Source organism: Boleophthalmus pectinirostris, unplaced genomic scaffold (genome assembly GCF_026225935.1).
Source record: "Boleophthalmus pectinirostris isolate CB_2022bp ecotype Guang Dong unplaced genomic scaffold, ASM2622593v1 HiC_scaffold_2, whole genome shotgun sequence".
NCBI classification, from domain to species: domain Eukaryota; kingdom Metazoa; phylum Chordata; class Actinopteri; order Gobiiformes; family Gobiidae; genus Boleophthalmus; species Boleophthalmus pectinirostris.
In genome coordinates, this window is record NW_026571152.1 from 37,046,606 (window position 1) to 37,067,400 (window position 20,795).

The 20,795-nt window shown below is 39.9% G+C and overlaps 1 protein-coding gene across 1 annotated transcript in view; it reads left to right on the forward strand.

Annotated features, from left to right (window-relative positions):
* Positions 1–20,795, forward strand: part of hipk2 (homeodomain interacting protein kinase 2) — a 461,145-nt gene that overhangs the window by 314,919 nt on the left and 125,431 nt on the right. Inside the window, exon 3 of the mRNA XM_055155980.1 lies at positions 16,693–16,816. Coding sequence (XP_055011955.1) covers positions 16,693–16,816 — 124 coding nt within the window. The remainder of the gene's footprint in view (positions 1–16,692; positions 16,817–20,795) is intronic.

Here is a 20,795-nt window from a genome sequence, read left to right on the forward strand (position 1 = left end):
AACATGGCAGCCATTCTTGAAATATAAGGACACAAATAGATGGCACTTTACTATTGTAGCCACAGCTGCCCTGGGGCCGACCGACGGAAGCACGGCTGCCATGCCAATCGGCGCCATCGGCTCCTCCGACCACCACTGTCGCTCACTCACACACGCACCACTTTCATACTAGGCAATGTGGGTGAAGTGTCTTGCCTGAGGACACAACAACAGTTTTGGTGACTGGTATGACCACAAAACCGTTAAGCACATAAAGCTTTAAATATACAGGATCATTAAAAGGTCTGAGCCGCAACAAAATTAAACAATACGTAGACATAAAACTGACTTATTCAACTCTGTACAGCTCAAATCGTTTGTTATTACAGCAAAAATTACAAAAAAAGTGCCCAGAAAATGTACGCATGAGCCCCAAAATCTATAAATATGTATAGTTCCAGCTTTCGTATACTGAATGATAAGTCTGTATAGTAATTATGTGCATGTCCAGAGTGTACGGAGCAGGAGAGGGTATAGGCGAGTTTCAGCTGACGTCATTGTTATTAAAAGTCCGCGTTGCATGCTGGGAAATATTTTGGTCGATAGTGATAGCGGTCAAACACAGTGCGTAACCTCGCGTATTTATCCCCGATAATGGTAAATTCCTGCTGCATTATCGGATGCACAAATAGAAGCACGGAAGAAGGAAAATGTCTTTTTCATATTCCGAGTGAAAAGAACCGCTAACGGCGAATTAAACGGCTTTCAAACATCCCCAGAGCAAACGTAGAAGATCCTAACAAACCGTGGACTCCAACAAGTTCAACAACACATCGAGACTCTTGGAGGTTTTCATCTTTTCTGCTGTGAATGGCCCAGGAGTTTCCACCAAGTCATTGTGGATATCGCCGAAGTGAATATTTGTCCAGGTAGTTGGTGATTCTGACCAGAAATTTGGTTTGGTCCACCTTTTGTCGGGGTTGAAAAGGGTGATTTGTCGTCCGTCGATGCTTATGACCAATTTCTGGTCAAATGGTCTTGGGTCCTCTGCCGTTAGAGTGGATAAATAACCGGGATCAATACCCTTTACGTGCTTTCTCGCTCCGTCCGTCATGTTGAATTAGTGTTTATTGCCGCCGACCAAAATAATTCCTAGCATGCAACGCGCACTTTTGTCAACAATGAAACTCGCCTATAGAGCAGGAGAGTGCACGGGGCGGGAGAGTGCAGGGGCGGGAGAGTGCACGGGGCAGGAGAGTGCACGGGGCAGGAGAGCGTACGGGCAGAGAGCGTCGGGGCAGAGAGTGTACGGGACAGGAGAGTGTACGGGACAGGAGAGCGTACGGGGCAGGAGAGTGCACGGGGCAGGAGAGCGTACGGGGCAGGAGAGTGCACGGGACAGGAGAGCGCACGGGGCAGGAGAGCGTACGGGGCAGGAGAGTGCACACGGCTGCAGACGGAGCACAGACACACCACACACTATTATCAGTGGCTCTTTCACTGTGGCTCAATAGGCCCCGGTTACATGAGAGGGGAGGGCCTCTGACTGAACTGGGGCTCTGTACAGAAAGAACAGAACACTGGACCAGAGAAGAGTGTGTGTGTGTGTGTGTGTGTGTGTGTGTGTGTGTGTGTGTGTGTGTTGTGTGTGTGTGTGTGTGTGTGTGTGTGTGTGTGTGTGTGTGTGTGTGTGTGTGTGTGTGTACATGTATTATTTATCGATTTTGGGACTAAACTCTGTATGTTAAGTCCATAAATTTAAGTTGTTACAAAGTTAACAAGTTGTAACAGATAATACTCCCTACAACTGTACAACAACTCAGCCTTATGTAACAGATAATACTCCCTACAACTGTACAACAACTCAGCCTTATGTAACAGATAATACTCCCTACAACTGTACAACAACTCAGCCTTATGTAACAGATAATACTCCCTACGACTGTACAACAACTCGCCCTTATGTAACAGATAATACTCCCTACAACTGTACAACAACTCGCCCTTATGTAACAGATAATACTCCCTACAACTGTACAACAACTCAGCCTTATGTAACAGATAATACTCCCTACAACTGTACAACAACTCACCCTTATGTAACAGATAATACTCCCTACAACTGTACAACAACTCAGCCTTATGTAACAGATAATACTCCCTACAACTGTACAACAACTCACCCTTATGTAACAGATAATACTCCCTACAACAGTAGAACGACTTGCCCTCATGTAACAGATAATACTCCCTACAACTGTACAACAACTCACCCTTATGTAACAGATAATACTCCCTACAACTGTACAACAACTCAGCCTTATGTAACAGATAATACTCCCTACAACTGTACAACAACTCACCCTTATGTAACAGATAATACTCCCTACAACTGTACAACAACTCAGCCTTATGTAACAGATAACCCCGTGTCCTGTCAATCATCACATCATAGCTGAGATTTTGTCAATAGTCCGGAAATTACGGTAAATGAAAAAAATGTGAGGCCAAAACCGGAAACTGAACTGTGAAATGTAACGTCTCGTCTCGTTTTTGTGGACCCAGTCTCGTATCTCGTCTCGTCTTGTGGAAATTGCGTCTCGTCCCGTCCCTGCTGTTGGTCAATAATGTCCTTGTGATAAATAAATAGATAAAATAAGTAGTACTAATGAACAGGTCGTGCTTCTGTGGTTGGCCCGTAGCGTCTGCAGCCCTGAGGTGACGTCGGCTCCTGGAGCAGAGCAGCTGGAGACGAGGAGGTGGGGCTCAGCTTAAAGCCTGATAAATTGTTGGTGTCAGCCGAATGTGCCGCTCAGATGCTGCTTCCAAGGACTCAAACTGTGCTTTCTACAGACATGTTGTTCTTATTTTAATACCTTTTGTCTTATAATTATAGTTTATACTCAAAGAATGTTACAATTAAACACCCACGGCTTCACTGCTATATTTATCTCATTGTTCAGATCATCTTTTTTGCTGGTTTTGTTTTAAGACATTGTGGAAGAAATGAGCTGGAACAGTTTGTCAGTTTCACTTGTGATTTTATATCATCAGAAACAAAATGTGACAGCAACAATGTCCAAAGCATTGTATTAATATTATCAGATATTGTTGTGTTTTTCCTTATCACAAACGTACCTGGAGTTGTAGAAAAACAAAAATGTGGCTGTTTGCTGCAGGAAAAGGAATCAAAAGTTTGGACACAATGAAATCCATGTACTGCAAAACAGTAAAAGCTGCCTGAGAAAAAGTACAGTTAACGCCTTTTAACTGTAGTTTTCCTCATGTCACTTTTACTTTTTTGGAAGACATAGAGTTGTTTTCTGTTTTATTCACACAAACCTTAACACACAAATTCTGCATATTTATTGTGAATTCTTCTCTCAAACAGAAAACACTTGTGATTTCACCTTGTGCAGATGCGGTGCTATCATCAGGCAAAAGTAGACAGCTGCCTATATAAATAAATACATACATACATACATACATACATATATACATATATATATATATATATATATATATATATATATATATATATATATATATATATATATATATATATATATATAAATGTGTTTCTCACCTTCCACGGTGGTAGGTCTCTCTCACCCTCATTCAGCTCGGGTCCTCTCGCCTGGGAGCCTGTGTGTTCTGTGCAGTATCTTTGCTGTTCCCAGTACTGCACTTTTCTGGACTGAGATGTCCGTTGTTTTTCCCGGTATCTGTTGTAGCCACTCTTCCAGTTTGGGGGTTACAGCCCCGAGTGTCCGATCACCACAGGCACCACTGATGCCTTCACTTTCCAGGATCTCTCCAGCTCTTCCTTGAGCCCCTGGTATTTCTCTAGCTTCTCGTGTTCCTTTTTCCTGATATTACCATCGCTTGGTATTGCGATGTCAACCACCACGGCTCTGCTCTGTTTCTTATCCACCACCACTATGTCTGGTTGGTTCGCCATCACCATTCTGTCAGTCTGTATCTGGAAGTCCCACAGGATCTTGGCTCGGTCATTCTCCACAACCTTTGGAGGTGTTTCCCACCTTGATCCTGGGGTCTCCAGCCCGTACTCTGCACAGATGTTTCTGTACACTATGCCCCCCACTTGGTTATGTTGCTCTATGTATGCTTTCATATATATGTATGAAAGCATATATATATATATATATATATATATATATATATATAGAGAGAGAGAGAGAGAGAGATAGATAGATAGATAGATAGATAGATAGATAGATAAACTTTATAAAAAAAACATTATATGCATTATAGTGAGGGCCCCAAACTCAAGTTCACCAAGGACTGGTGCTCCATACACCTTCACTAGATCAATAGAATTATTGGGATAATTTCAGTGCTGGAATATACAGTCTCTACTACATAAGTTACCCAAACTCCAAAAAATTAAGGCAGTTGATTGTCTCAGTTATTAAAAAAAAACAAAAAAAAAAAAACTTAATAATTACTTAATTCTACTAAATTGTACCTCGTCTGTGTTTTTAAGTTTATTATAAGCTTTTAACTTATATCCACAATATTCTGTTAATATTACTCAAAAAAAAAAACATGTTACAGCAACTTGACATAATTAAATTAGGACTAGGAGTTAGGACTATTTCTTTGAGATTAAGTTGAGTGTACACAACTTAATCTATTTAATTATTTTAAACGTTTGGGTTTACAGTGTAAACAAAACATAAAAGTAGCTGTTAACCTGACAACTACCGCTTCATGACATCACAAGGTGGAACAGAGCATTTTGAGCTTTGGAGATGTAAACTCATAAAAAAAGGATCACTCAAACACGTGACTGAACCAAAACACAACTCCAGGTAAGTTTTCAATTATAACATGACTAAAAGCTCACGAGGGTCAATTTTACGTAATAGAGAAGCTTTAATCAGCGCGTGGCATGTTTTTTGTCAACCAAGTATACATGTTATCACTGTGGACATAACAGAAGGCCGAAAGATACCAACACAACATTTTGATTCTGTAAAAATGGATGCTGATACTGCGTAGATTTAACACAGCTGGAAGTGACTTAGCCCCGGGACACAGAGGGGAGGGGAGGACTTCCTGTGGCTTTTATCTGCACAATGGGTTTTGACAGGGAGACTTTCTTATGGAACAGTCTCAGCAGTCATGGTTCTCATAAAAGTCCTCCATAAACTCAGATGATAATAAAAATAATAATAACGAATCTTTATTTATGAAGCACTTTTAAAAGCAAGGTTTACCAAGTGCAGTACAAGACACAAAGAACAATACAAAAAGTGTAAAAATAGCAAACAAAAACAGACAATGATGCAAACAATCCAATTAATTATATTAAAATAGAAATACATAAAACGGAATAGAATAAAAATAAATAAGGAATAAGGAGGAGTATCAAAAAACCTAGTCTGTAGATGTGACATAATCCGTGTATCATTCGTTCATTCGTTTTTCAATATAAAACCAAAAATAAGAAAACGAAAAAACAACAGTTTTCTTCGCTATTTGTCTCCAAAACCAAAATTTCAGTTTTCGATTTTGTGTTTAAATGACGAATGGAAAAAACGGATAACGGCCGTTTCCCGTTTACGTGACTTCCGTGACTGCGATGCCGAACTTTTGCACCGCGTACGGACTGAATCAGGACTGATCCAGGTCCGAGACCAGACCGGGACCAGAGCAGGACTGAGACCGGGACAGAGCTGCTCTGGTTCTCCGCGCTCAAGAACCGCGGCTGGTTCCGAGGTGGTGCAAAGCCTCCGACTGACACATTCACACCAATGAAAATGAATCGAACTAAGAGCTTTTGGTTCAAATGGACCAGGTCCGGGACCAGACCGGGACCAAAGCGCTACTGAGACTAGGACCAGACCGGGACCAGAGCGGGCCTGAGACCGAGACCGAGACAAGACCAGGACCAGACCGGGACCAGACCGGAGGCTCAGAGTCCACGGCAGGGCCGGAGCTCGAAGCTGAGGCTCGGACCCTGTGGAGGCTCGGAGTCAAAGCTCGGAGTCCACCCTGGTCCCGCTCTGGTCCCGGTCTGGTCCCGGTCTGGTCCCAGTCTCAGTCCCGCTCTGGTCTCGGTCTGGTCTCGGACCTGGATCCGTCCTGATTCAGTCCGTACGCGGTGCAAAAGTTCGGCATCGCAGTCACGGAAGTCACGTAAACGGGAAACGGCCGTTATCCATTTTTTCCATTCTTCATTTAAACACAAAATTGAAAACTGAAAAAACGAATCGTTATCCGTTTTTTTCATTTTGGTTTTGGAGACAAATAACGAAGAAAACTGTTGTTTTTTCGTTTTCTTATTTTTGGTTTTATATTGAAAAATGAATGAACGAATGATACACGGATTTGACATGTCAAATCTGAGCTCATTTGGACTAAACCCCGGGGACTTGAATCTTTTTGTAGACACCCAAGTCAAAATGGCAGCGAATGTTTGATCCAATATGTCCGACTTCCTGTTTGTCATAGAGACATGCTCCAATTCATCTTTTGGCTTGTCTCATTGTTCTCTATCACTTTCCCGAATTTCGTTTCTCCGTGACAAACTTTGCCTGTCCCCACTCCCATAGGGGTCCAATTCTCAGTGGCGCTGTTGAGTCTTGTCACGTCGGTCATTGTCGCAATGCCCATTTTATCAAATTTTTTGCCGGGCCGATCGATTTGATACCGGGGTGTGGGACTTTTTGTCGATGTCAAAAATGGGTCTTAAAAAGTGATTTAAAAGATGATCCTGATGGTGCAAGTCTTATCTCCTCAGGCAGATCGTTCCAAAGCCCAGAAGGAAAAGGCTCCATCACCTTCATCCGGAGTGTGGACTTTGGAACAGACAGAAGGACCTGCCTGAGGATCTAAACCTGCAGGAGGCTCATAGGGAGTTAAAATTCTGAAATGTAACTTGGTGCAAGACCTAAATGAGCTTTAAAAGTGATCAGTGAACTTTTAAAATCGATTCTAAAAGAGATCAGCTCAGGTTCAAACGGAGACTAACTAATTCTGCCTTCTGCCGTGTAGTTACGATATTTGCATTTCAATCTTGATCTTGATAGTTTGGAAAAAACTTCATACATGATTAGGGGTGTGCAAAAATATCAGTATATCAATATATCGTATCATTTACTGTGATGATGCAATATTGATATGGTGGGATGTTGTATCGATATATCATCAGGGGTAATCGTCGTGTCTTCACTTTCTATTCTCAGTTTAGATGAGTGTTTTCGGGAGGAAATCTGCATGCATACGGTGACGCAAAAGTGTGTGGAATTCGATTGGGTATGTAGACGGAAATGCTATGGCAGATTGTATTCGAGATTTTTGGTTTCAGATTTTTGCGTTTTTAAGCCAAAAATGGCATCACCATCTACACAAAAGGCACTTCCGATAAAATATTTTGTCGTTTTTACCTTCAAGTGTTCTCGTGTAAACAGGCCTTAAATTATTTTGTTACAGCTACAGTTTTGGTGTTTGGTTAGTGGAAGGAATCTCATTTATGCAACACATTTGACATTTTCACAGTTTTGAGGATTAAAATGTTTATATTTCATATGAACTTTGCACAAGAAGTGGTGTAACAAAGACTTTTAGTATCATAGTCATGATTTAGCCTTTAGTTTTTAATGAACCGTATCAAATATATTGCAAATATATCGTATTAAATCATATCGAATCGTAAGCTCACTGTATCGAGGTATGAATCATATCTGCAACTTCTGAATGATACCAGCTCTACATGATACTGATATCTATACCACAATAATTAGACGATATAATGTGGTTTTCATGTAACAATAACTTAAATATCGTGATATCTTATTTTAAAAAAAGTCTCAGATTTCAAGTCTCTTTGCTTAAATTCATTGTTTTGTTGCAGCAATAGCTTAAAAAAAACTGAGCGAACTACATATACCACGATCCTTTGCTCCATTACAGTGCAAACTACATGAAAAGTAATACACATAATAATCAGAATCATAATTTTTAAGCACATTTAAATCTTAATTCTTTGGTCTATGACAGAATAAAAGTCTTGCATGAGGCATTTTTAAAGGAAAAAGTTGCATTCTCACAATTTTGTGTAAATTGTGAAAATGCAACTGTGTAAATAAATAAATATCGTACCGTATCGAGAGATTTGAATATCGTTACATCCCTAGTTTTCCACATAGAATCATTTTAGTTTCTTGAATGATTCTGTGTGGTCTTAAAATAGTACTGAGTTAAATTATTGGACCAAAACTCATCAGGGTTCAAGGTCTTGTTGTCCCATTTATGTGATTTCCTTCAGTAATACTAGTTTTTGTATCGTACTCTAGGCCTTCCTGGTACTGATTTTTTATTGTTTTTTTACAAGCCCAAAATATTCTGAATTAGAGGTCTGATCTGTGTTATGTTTCCTCAAAAACATACTCACATTTTGTTTCATTCACGCACAAACTAATGCTCTAACTTGACTTAAAAACTACCGCTTCATGACATCACAAGGTGGAACAGACCATTTTATAGACAGACTAATATAAACAAACATGTGTGAATGAAACAAAACACAACTCCAGGTCTGTTTTTGAGGAGTTAACAGGATTGTAAGACGACTTAAAGCTCACGAGAGAGTAAATTTTGCGTAATATAAGACCTTTAAGCTACTCGCAGATATTGTTTTTTGAGACATTTCCATTTTGGATGAATAAACCGGTGTTTCTCTTACATATTAAAAGGGTTTGAGGGACATTTTGTTTATTGTTTAATATATTTGTATTGCCGGCCAGTGCTTGTGTCCTGAGATACTGTTGCTATAGCGATTTATCTCTTCCATTGTGCCCTCGGTGACCTCCACATCCACTCTGAGGAAACAATAACTCACATTGGTTTATCTATATGTTTTTCTTTCACTAAAATGCTATTATGTTGTTTTTCTTATTCAATTGAGTTGTTTATTATGAAAATAAGTGCAGTAAACTTACAATTTTGTCTCTTAAAGATCCTATAATAAGCAAAATTGACTTGTTTTGAGCATTGAGTCGTTTTATGATGCCGTTACCTCGTCAAACACAGACCTGGAGTTGTGTTTTTGTGTTTTTTTGTGTTTTGTTTCATTCATACGTGTTTGAGTCGTTCTGATTTACTACATCTATAAGCTTTAAATGTTCTGTTGCACCTTGTGATGTCATGAAGCGGTAGTTTTCAAGTTCACAGCTACTTTTTGTTCAGTAGATCAGTTTTTAAAAATCCATAAACATGACATTTTACCTTTTCTGAACAGTTTTAGAATTGTCTTAAAGTCTGTCCGAACGAGTATAAGACCCCATGTTATCGTAATTATGAAAATTATAATCCATTTATTATTAACCAGGTTTATTACCTCCGCCAAGGAGGTTATGTTTTTGCCGGCGTTTGTCTGTTTGTCTGTTTGTTTGTTTGTTTGTTTGTCTGTTAGCAACATAACTCAAAAAGTTATGGACCGATTTTGATGAAATTTTCAGGATTTGTTGGAAATGTGAAAAGGAAGAACTGATTTCATTTTGGGGGTGATCCGGAAGAAATCCTGGATTCTGGATCACTTTGAAATTTTAGTTAACATTGTGGTAAATGGGGCCAAAAATTTAGTTTCTCAATATCTCGGTTAATTATTGACCAAACTCCATGAAATTTGACTCAGGGATGGACAATGGGATCCTCTTTCATATTCCAAATTGAAAGATACGAGACAAATATTTATGGAAAACACAATTAATATGAGGGGGACTGTAGTCCTTGGCGGAGGTCTGCGCTCTCTGAGTGCTTTTCTAGTTATTATTAGTCTGTCTATATCTCCAGAGCTTAAAATGCTCTGTTCCAACTTGTGATGTCATATAGTGGTAGTTTTCAAGTGAACAGCTCCTTTTACTGTTTGTTCAAAGGAAATTAGAAAACCGACAGCTAAAAACATCCATATAATTCCAGTGAAGGTGTATGGAGTGTGAGGCCCCATCCACACTAGTACATATTTGTGTTATTTTCGTTGTGGATGCGGTGTTTGTCCACACTAATCCGATGGAAAATGACTCCAGAGATGGAATGATCTGGTGCCGCCAACTCCCACGCCTGAAAACTTTGATACACTGATGTAGTTCTATGCGCAGCGAAGTAATTCACCGCCAAAATGCTAAGAGGCTAGAATATATGTCCATTCATATTTAGCGGGCTGTTTTTTTGAGTCTTAAGGGTGAAGTATAGTTCTGCGTCGACTCACGCGCACTGCCGACATCGCCTTGTCGCTGTCGTTTTTGATTTATGGATCTGCGTCGAGGTCTGTACACCGCAAAATAGTTCACTGCCAAAACGCTAGGGGGCGACGATATCTGTCCATTCATATATACTAGGGATGGGCATGATTAGTCGATTAATCGATAATTGATCATTAAGAATTTCATCGATTATGTTCATTTTAATCGACAAACCCAATGTAGGTTGCTTTGCGTAGTGTGACCAAATGGGGCTTCATACATGTGTCTCTGCATCAGAAGGAGCGAGACACAGACAGTTGGTCAGTCTGCAACGTGCCGAAGCACAAATGTGTATTTAACGATGACTTGTACAAGAAATTCCACGCTTTCCGTTGCGGTCGGGACAAGTGTGAGTCCATGTGCACAGTGTATAAAGCAGCACATATGTTTCGGTGTCCAGTGGGAAAAAGTTTTGTCAGGTGAGAGTCGCTCAATGTCGATGACGAGTCCCCACCTCCCTCCCCCCGTACGGTGTCCTGGTTTTGACAAACACAAATCTGGTCACACTAACCTGTATTCCACTGAGTCATGTCTTTTAATCCGACAGAAGTTGAACCGCATCAGCGACACAAGAGCTGTAGTTTTATCTTCGCTGAGTTTATGCAAATTAGTGATGCGGTTTTAAGTTTTGTTTCTGTGAGAGTTGCACAAAACTGAATTAAACACATTATAATGTCAAACGGGCTGATGTGGCTCTAGAGTCGTTACGGTTTATTTGTCATAAAGTTGAATTTATTTATGCAGATTAGTAGTGCAGATAGTAATAATAATGATGGTCATTTTAATATAAAAACGTTAATGATTAATCGATAATTGATCGTTAATTCTTCCGACGATCGATTAAGAAAATTTCATCGAATGCCCATCCCTAATATATACGGTCTTTGTGTACGACCTGCAGATGTATAATTGCTGAAAAGTTTCACATGAACCATCTCCAACGTGAAAGAAACACAGAACAGACTCACCATCAGCAGAACACCCCTCTGTCACCGAAAGAACACTCATATTCCACTGAGTCGTGTCCTTTAGTCTGACAGAAGCCGAACCTCGTCAGCCCACAAGGAGCGAGCTGTTTTTTTGAGCGTTTAGTTTATGCAAATGAGCCATGCGGTTTAAAGTTTCATTTCTGTAAAACATAAACAAATATGCTCAAAGCTGTGTGGCTAGGGAAGGATGGCGGACACAGAAACGACGTGTCAGGACGCAGATCGTTTCCGATACGGTGATACGGTGATTCGTTTCAGTGTAAACGTAACCTAAGACCGCACGTCATGTCGTGGTGGTTTTTAAGTGAACAGCTCCCTTTTACTGTTAGTTGAATGGAAATGATAAATCCCACGGCTAAAATGATAAATTCCATGACTAAAATCATCCAAATGTTTCTAGTAAAGGTGTATGGAGTTTAAAAACACAATGGAGCACTCACATGACATCACAAGGTGGAACAGAGTGTTTCCTGTTTTGAGAGAAGAACCTAAATAAAAACAAAACACAACTCCAGGGTATGTTTTTGATGAGGAAACATCATTACGTCTCTCCTGTGGCAAAATCCTTGAAAAATAGACAATGTTAAAATGATTCTCCTACAGCCATTTAAAAAATAAAAATTAAAATTCCAAAGCAAAATTCCCGTAGCAATTTAGACAATCACACAGGCTTAAATGTGTAACCAAATGATAAGATTAGCACTTCATTATTGCACACTTCTCCTGCAACGAAACAGAATAGAGGAGTTAGTATGAATTAATAACAATTTATCAGCGTGATCCTAATGTGATTTTGGTGACCATGGCAACCGAGCCGGGATCTGTTTAATCCCAAGTAATTAATACAAACCTAAAGAGGTAATGGGAATCTTAAAGGGCAGATATTACGCCGTTTTCTTATCTGTTATAATGTTTTTTTTCCTTGTCACAAACAGACCTGGAGTTGTGTTTTGTTTCATTCACACATGACTAACACACAAACCCTATTAATGCTGAAATTCTTCTGGGTTTTTACACCTTTTCTAGAATAATTTGGGTGATTTTAGCCCTGGGATTTCTAATTTCCACTGAACTAAAGGTAAAAGGAGCTGTTAACTTAGAATTTAGATTTTCGGAGATGTAAACAGACTAATAATAATAAACTTAAATAAATATATATATATATTTTTTAAGCTAAATAGTTTCTAATCAACACTAAGTAACAGTACGGCAGAGTAAAAACTGAAGGGTTAAAATTTCAGGGTTAAATATTTCAGAGCTGTGAAGTTGTTGGCACCTCCTGTGGACAGCTGCAGATCACACTAGCATTTTTTATTTTTTATTTTTTTTTTCATTAGTACCAAAATTACTTCTGTTGCTGAATCTTACGTGTATCACCCATTAAGAAAATATAACGGAAGAATGAAGTAAGTACACAGCAACAACTGGAGGGTTAAAATTTCAGGGTGAAATATTTCAGAATTGTTTTCAACACAAAAAGTGTTATTTTAACTATTTGAAAGTTAAATGGGGGTTCGAGTTGGGATTATTTACCAGAGTTGATTGGAGTTGGAGTTAATTCAACTTCCCTTCGTGCTAATTCAACCTCCCCTGGTTTAATTCAACTTCCACTAGTGTTAATTCAACTTCCACTAGTGTTAATTCAACTTCCACTAGTGTTAATTCAACTTCCACTAGTGTTAATTCAACTTCCACTAGTGTTAATTCAACTTCCACTAGTGTTAATTCAATTTCCACTAGTGTTAATTCAATTTCTATTAGTGTTAATTCAACTTCTATTAGTGTTAATTCAACTTCCACTAGTGTTAATTCAACCTCCCTTAGTGTTAATTCAATTTCCACTAGTGTTAATTCAACTTCCACTAGTGTTAATTCAACTTCTATTAGTGTTAATTCAACTTCAACTTCCACTAGTGTTAATTCAACCTCCCTTAGTGTTAATTCAACTTCTCCTAGTGTTAATTCAACCTCCCTTAGTGTTAATTTGGCTCTTCCCACCTACCACTTCAAACTCCCGTGAGAGAAGACCAGTTTGGACCAGTTTTGTTCATAATTTCATCTTAAATTAAGTAAAATAAAGTGTAAAATAAAACACCTCTGTGTGTTGTTTCGCTAAATCAGGATAACTCTACAAAGTGTTATCCGTTTACTCTCAAAACGTGAATATAACTCTTGATTATGGGGTTAAACAGGAACTTTGGTCCAGAGTTACTTTTAAATTACCATTTCCAAAAATGTTAAATTAACTCTAGAACAGATTGAACTCATATCAACTCTGAAAAAATGTTAAAACTGATTCTGGGAGAGTCAATTTTAACACTCCACTTTTTGCTGTTTTTACGTTAACATGGGATCTTAAACTAATTCAGACAGTTTAAGAGGATTCTAAAACTGTTCAGAAAAGGTCAAATATCATGTTTATGGATTTTTTAAATTGATTTTTTTGTTATTGATACCTGTTCAAATTAGTATCTAGTTTTGAAACCAGACAAGACTTGATTTTCACCGCTCTAAAACACGTGTGAATGAAACAAAACACAACCCCAGGTCTGTTTTTGAGGAGGTAACAACATTAAAACATGGCTTAAATCTCATAGGAGTAAATTTTGCTTAATATAGGAGCTTTAACATTGTCTAATTTTTCATATATTTTTATTAACCAGAGCTTTGATTGGCTGATTGTGGCAGCAGTACTCGAAACACAGTCATAGAAACTTGGCGCAGAACCTGGCTCGTCTTTCTGGTTGATTTCCGAATCAGAAAAATGACTTACTCAAACGCTGGTTTAAGAGACTGTTTGCCAATTTCCCTTTTCATAATTGTGTGTCTGCGGCGCCATTGAAGTCAGGCCATTCATGTGAAAATACTCGTACATGTGCAGCTTTGGCGTGAGACTTTTAAACGATCCGGCGCTGTGTAACCTGCAGCCTTCACACTGAAAGACTTAATGAAATTGTCTGTGTGAGTTTTCAGTGTGAACATGTTTCTATTTAAATCGTATTGGCTTTCAGAAACGTCGCTTGGGTTTGTGTTTTTTCCAGCTCACTCGTACATATACTAGTCCTCCTTCTTATCTCAGCCGCTTCTGTGGACTGAGGAGCGTGTTTTAGCTGCAAGTTGTTGTTTTTTTATTCATTTATTTATTTAAAAGATAAACTAGTCTGTCCGAATGATGTTTTAAACTTTGAAGCTACACAGTCCCCACTGACAGACTCTCTGGTGTGAGGTCTTTTCACACTCAAAAGCGGAAAAATAAAAGACGATAAAGATGATTGTGGCTGTTTTCTTTTATTTATTTTGTTATTAAAGGTGCTTTGGGTAACTTTCTGGATGTGGGTTTCTATTAATATGTCATTGCTCTGCCTAGAATGTTCCACAGTATGACATTAAACAGATCTACTTAACATTTATTCAATTACAGGTGGTTTTATAGCTCAAAAATTCCTTTAAAAAAAATATTCTGACTGTGAGTGGGGTCGTACCTCCACAGATCTGACCTGTAATGTAGCCTATACTAGTAGTTGTTTTCCTTCCTTGAGATTAGTGTTGTAGTTAAGACCGCAATAATCGAGACCAAGACCTGTCCGAGACCACAGGGTCCCGAGACCAAGACAAGACCAAGACCACGACCCATTGAGACCAAATCGAGACCATCTCTGTAATTTTCGATATTTATTTGTATTTTATATATTTTTTTATTTTGGCACATTTATATCTAAGTTTTTATAAATGTATCTCAATTTTATCACCTCAAGACTGAGACAAGACTGAGTCCAAATGTGGTCAAGTCCAAAACAAGACTGAGTCCAAATGCGGTCAAGTCCGAGACAAGACCGAGTCCAAATGCAGTCAAGTCCGAGACAAGACCGAGTCCAGATGCGGTCAAATCTGAGACAAGCCCGAGTCCAAACACAGTCAAGTCTGAGACAAGACCGAGTCCAAACACGGTCAAGACTGAGACAAGACCGAGTCCAAACGTGGTCAAGTCTGAGACAAGACCGAGTCCAAACACGGTCAAGACCGAGACAAGACCGAGTCCAAACGTGGTCAAGTTCGAGACAAGACCGAGTCCAAACACGGTCAAGTTTGAGACAAGACCGAGTCCAAGTGCGGTCAAGTCCGAGACAAGACCGAGTCCAAACACGGTCAAGTTTGAGACAAGACCGAGTCCAAACACGGTCAAGTTTGAGACAAGACCGAGTCCAAACACGGTCAAGTCCGAGACAAGACCGAGTCCAGATGCGGTCAAATCTGAGACAAGGCCGAGTCCAAACACGGTCAAGTCTGAGACAAGACCGAGTTCAAACGTGGTCAAGTTTGAGACAAGACCGAGTCCAGACACGGTCAAGACCAAGTCAAGACTGAGTCCAAACGTGGTCAAGTTCGAGACAAGACCGAGTCCAAACACGGTCAAGTCTGAGACAAGACCGAGTCCAAACGTGGTCAAGTTCGAGACAAGACCGAGTCCAAACACGGTCAAGTCCGAGACAAGACCGAGTCCAAACACGGTCAAGTCCGAGACAAGACCGAGTCCAAACACGGTCAAGTTCGAGACAAGACCGAGTCCAAACACGGTCAAGTTCGAGACAAGACGAGTCCAAACACGGTCAAGTCCGAGACAAGACCGAGTCCAACACGGTCAAGTTTGAGACAAGACCGAGTCCAAACACGGTCAAGTTTGAGACAAGACCGAGTCCAAACACGGTCAAGTTTCAGACAAGACCGAGTCCAAACAAGGTCAAGTCCGAGACAAGACCGAGTCCAGATGCAGTCAAATCTGAGACAAGGCCGAGTTCAAACATGGTCAAGTCTGAGACAAGACCGAGTCCAGACACGGTCAAGTTCGAGACAAGACCGAATCCAATTGCGGTCAAGTCCAAGACGAAGAAGTCTCGAGGCCAGTCTTGAGACCAAGACCGGTCTCGAGTACTACGACACTACTTGAGATTTAATTTCTACTATGGAACATTCTAGACAAAGCAATAACATCTCCATGGAGACAAGCAGGTGACGGATCCACACCAGAAAAGTTCCGCAATGCACCTTTAATTTGGACATAGCAACTACATTGGATTAAAACTGATTTTCAACACACAGGGCTCATAATACGTTATATTTATCCATGTTAAAATATATTTTCCTTTGGAGTTGTGTTTTGCTTCATTCACATTCACACAAATCCTGCATATTTAGGCTCAGTTTTTTCTTTGAAACCGGAGTGAGAAAGACATAAGAAACAAACACAAAACAAAAACAAACATAAAGGAAAAAGATCTTCAGTAATAGTGGTCGTCCAGCATAGCCACACTGCATTGACTTTATAGTATTTGTTTTTTGTGCGGTTCATTTTCCCCTTTACTTGTTTTACTTGTTTTATTTATAATTTAGTCCTGTGTGGGAGTTTTTGTGTGTGTGTGGAGTATTTCTGACCAGTTTGTTTCATGTTTTCACAGAGCTCCAGAGATCATCCTGGGCCTTCCGTTCTGTGAGGCCATCGACATGTGGTCCCTGGGCTGTGTCATCGCCGAGCTCTTCCTGGGCTGGCCTCTCTACCCTGGAGCGTCAGAATACGATCAGGTAACAGAAAAATAAGAGTAAATACACAGGATTATACAAGAGAATAAGTTTAATATGACCCCAATCCTCCTAGGGTCTCGATTCCCCTGTTGAAGACCTCTGATTTAGGATTTTACTAAAATGGCAATTTTTTTAAACTCCAAATTTTACGTCCTGGTTGAAATTCCTGAACTGTTACCTAGCAACTGTGCTCTAGACAGGGCCAAAACTCCTCTAAAATAACAGAAATTTTGATGTGACAAATCAGATTATAATAATTATTATTTTGTTGAAATCTTGTATTAGAAAAGAAGTATCAGAAAAAAAAATTGCCAAACTTTTGGACAGAATCAACGTGTTTTAGAACTCACTATTTCCTGTAATTTTCAACATATTTCTCAACTTTTCTTTGCAGATTGCTCCTTGATTCATGTCAATGTATAGTTTATTTACAACAAGTATTATCCCACCAAATTAAATAGAAATTACAGAATCATCAAAACCTGTTATTGGCAGTTTAAAGATGAACTATGTAACTTTTCACTTGAGGTTCTGTCACCTTTTTGTGGAAATGTCATTGCTTTACCTTACATTTATTCAATTACAGTTGGTTTTATAGCTCAGAAATACTTGCCACTCCGCAGATCTGACCTGTATCTTGGTCTGGTTTGGTCTCCATGAAGTTAGAAATGTTTAATACCACACTGTGAAACATTCCAGACGAAGCAATAACATCCAGTGTTGTGAAGGTGACTTTTAAAATGTAATTCCCCTACAGATTACAGATTACATACACCAAAATGTAGTTTGTAACGTAATCCATTAAATTACTTAAAGTGAGTAACGTAATCTGAATACTTTGGATTACTTGATTTGCTGTAGAGAAGCAAAGATGAGGATCTTCACATAAGATGTTTTGTCTGATAAAAGAAAATAAAAAAGCCCAGACTTTACTGAACCAAATTAAAAATATTATTGATAGAAGAGAAGGAGACACGTCCACGCAGTATGGTTTAGTCCTCTTAAATCCTCTTTTAGACCTGGTTTAGACCTGGCTTTAGGTTTAGACTGGTTTACTGGTTTAGGTTTAGACAGTTTAGACCTAGTTTAGACCAGACCTGGTTTAGTAGACCTGGTTTAGTCCTGGTTTTAGTCTTGGTTTAAACCTGGTTTAGACCTGCTTTAGACCTGGTTTAGACCTGGTTTTAGTCCTGGTTTAGTTCCTGGTTTAACCTGGTTTAGACCTGGTTTAGACCTGGTTTAGACCTAGTTTAGACCTGGTTTAGACCAGTTTAGACCTGGTTAGTTTTAGTCCTGGTTTAGACCTGGTTTAGACCTGGTTAGACCTAGACCTTTAGTTTTAGACCTGGTTTAGACCTAGACCTTTAGTTTAGACCTTTTAGACCTTTTTAGACCTGGTTTAGACCTGGTTTAGACCTGGTTTTAGTCCTGGTTTAGTCTTGGTTTAGACCTGGTTTAGACCTAGTTTGGACCTGGTTTAGAAAATACCACCGTTTAATCCATTTATTTCAACAAAGTAACGTAATCCAATTACCACTCACTGAAACTGTAGTAACTGTAACTGAATACAGTTACTCATAATTTGTACTCTGATTACGTAACTCCGGTACATGTAATCTATTACTCCCCAACACTGATAACATCTCTGTGGAGAACTGACCCTCCACTAGAAAAGTTACACAATGCACCTTTAACTACGACCTTGTTTTTGTGCGTGGTGATTTAAAAGTTGGCTCCACCCTCAGAGCCGCACACACTCGGCCGCCGGCGTCTGTGCCCGTGTTTCTGCGAGCATGTGCTTGGAGGTGCTCAGGGGGAGGGAGGGCTGTTTCCAATCCCCCTGACAGCCCCTGATGATTCCTGCAGCCTCCCTGTTTATCTCAACAGATGCCACACAGACACTCGTCCAATTAGCGTCGCCCCTGTGCTCTAGAGCAAGACATCGCAGACACTTTCCCTTCTCTCTATCACTCACACAGGACGCTCTGGGAAAACCTTCAGCGAGTTTGCACTACGTCAGTGAACAAGCTTCCCTCACTTCTATTTTGAATTGGTCTCATTTGCAGATGTTAAAATTCAAATCAATCTGAAAGCAAGTTTTAGACGGATTTAAAGGTCCTGTATTACGCAAAATAAACTCTTGTGAGCTTTAAAGGAACAGTCCAGAATTTTGGACATAGGATCTCATTTCCTCATGAGCCAGAGTGTTGGAGACGTGTGGAGACACTTTTTAAAATATTCCATCCAGTCCTTGTATTTGCAGAGGTCGCTGGTCGCTCCAGAGTAGTCAGAGTAGTCACACTTTTTGGGGGAAATTTATTTGAAAAAATCTGAGACCAGGAACCAACATTTCAGCTTGAAAGTCAAGTTCTAGTAACAATAGAACAGAGAACAACAGACTGTTAACGTCACATATGAACAGTTCTTCAGATAAACTATAACATAAACAACAGAACAGAACAAGTTTAACAAACTCTCCATCTCACTCCAGATCACTAAATCCATTCAATTCTTCATCCTCGGTGTCACTTCTGAGCAACTCCGTGATCTCCGGAGGTAAACATAGCGCCGCTTCCTCTTCTGTGTCGCTGTCGTCAGACTCAGCATCAGTTCCAGTTAGAATTATTCCGGCCTTTCTGAATCCTGACAGGATGGTTTCTGTGTCACTGAAGTCCAGGCTTTGTCCATCCGTCCAGTGACTTCAGGAAAGTTTTATGGTGCATCCTCCCGGTGTCACAAGTTTCTCGCTCGCTCCAAACTTTCTTTCTGCTGCTCGATTACCGTTTTCACCTGAATATTTCACTACTTGCAGCAGGACAGAGGCTCTTTCTGCAGGAGACATGCGCAGTAGAGTGAAGTGACAGTGGTACAGGAGGAACAGGAGCAGCAGACACTGGCACACAAGACGAGAGCCTCTTGCGCCTGTCATTATGAAAATTTTAATATATAAGTCACACGGGAAGAAAAAGTGCAACTTATAGTCTGAAAAATATGGTATTATTACGCCAGACTGTCGATGTGAATGTCTGTGTTGATAGAATAATGTTTGAAATAAAACTAACCTCGCATCGCATGAATCATCGCATAAGTAGAATTCGACAATTCCAGGGATGAAATTGTTCGACATTTGGATGATTTCAGCCCTGTCATTGCCAGTCTCTACTGAACAAAAGGTAAAAGGAGCTGTTAACTTGAAAACTATTGCTTCATGACATCACAAGGTGGAACAGAGCATTTTGAGCTTTGGCAATGTAGACAGACTAAAAAAAAAACAGGAATACTCAGGACCTGTTTACATGAGAACATTTGCGGGTAAAAATGACAAGATATTTTATCAGAAGTGCCTTTCGTTTAGACGATGACGGTGTTTTTGGGACTTAAAAACGCAAAAATCTGAAACCACCCTCGAGAAAAAGCTGAATACACTTTGTTGTATCGTTTCCGTCTACACTGCCCAAGACGCAAAACTCTGGTCTGATCTGCTCACGTCGCGTACGCCTTTACGTCACATACATACAGTACAAAGAAACAAACATGTCGGATGGCATGCATATCCAATTGATGCCACACACTTTTGCGTCACCGTATGCACGCAGATTTCCGTCTAAACACGGAATAAAAAGTGAGGACGCAACGCCAGTTTTGCGTCTTCTGTTCAGGCCGTCGTCATATAAACGTAACCTCAGACACTTGGCGAATGAAGCAAAACACAACTCCAGGTCTGTTTTTTGATCATGACATGGCTTTAACCTCACAAAAGCCAATTTTTGATACCATAACACCTCGTTCCTGGCCACCACAGTGAACACAGAAAGTGAGACAAACCCTGCAAACTTACTCCCAATCTGCCTTTAATAAACAAAATGACGTTTCGATCAGTGGATCTGTGACCCGATGAAGATCCACTGATCGAAACGGTGTCATTTTGTTTATTAAAGGCAGTTTGGGAGTAAGTGTGCAGGTTTTGTCTCACTTTCTA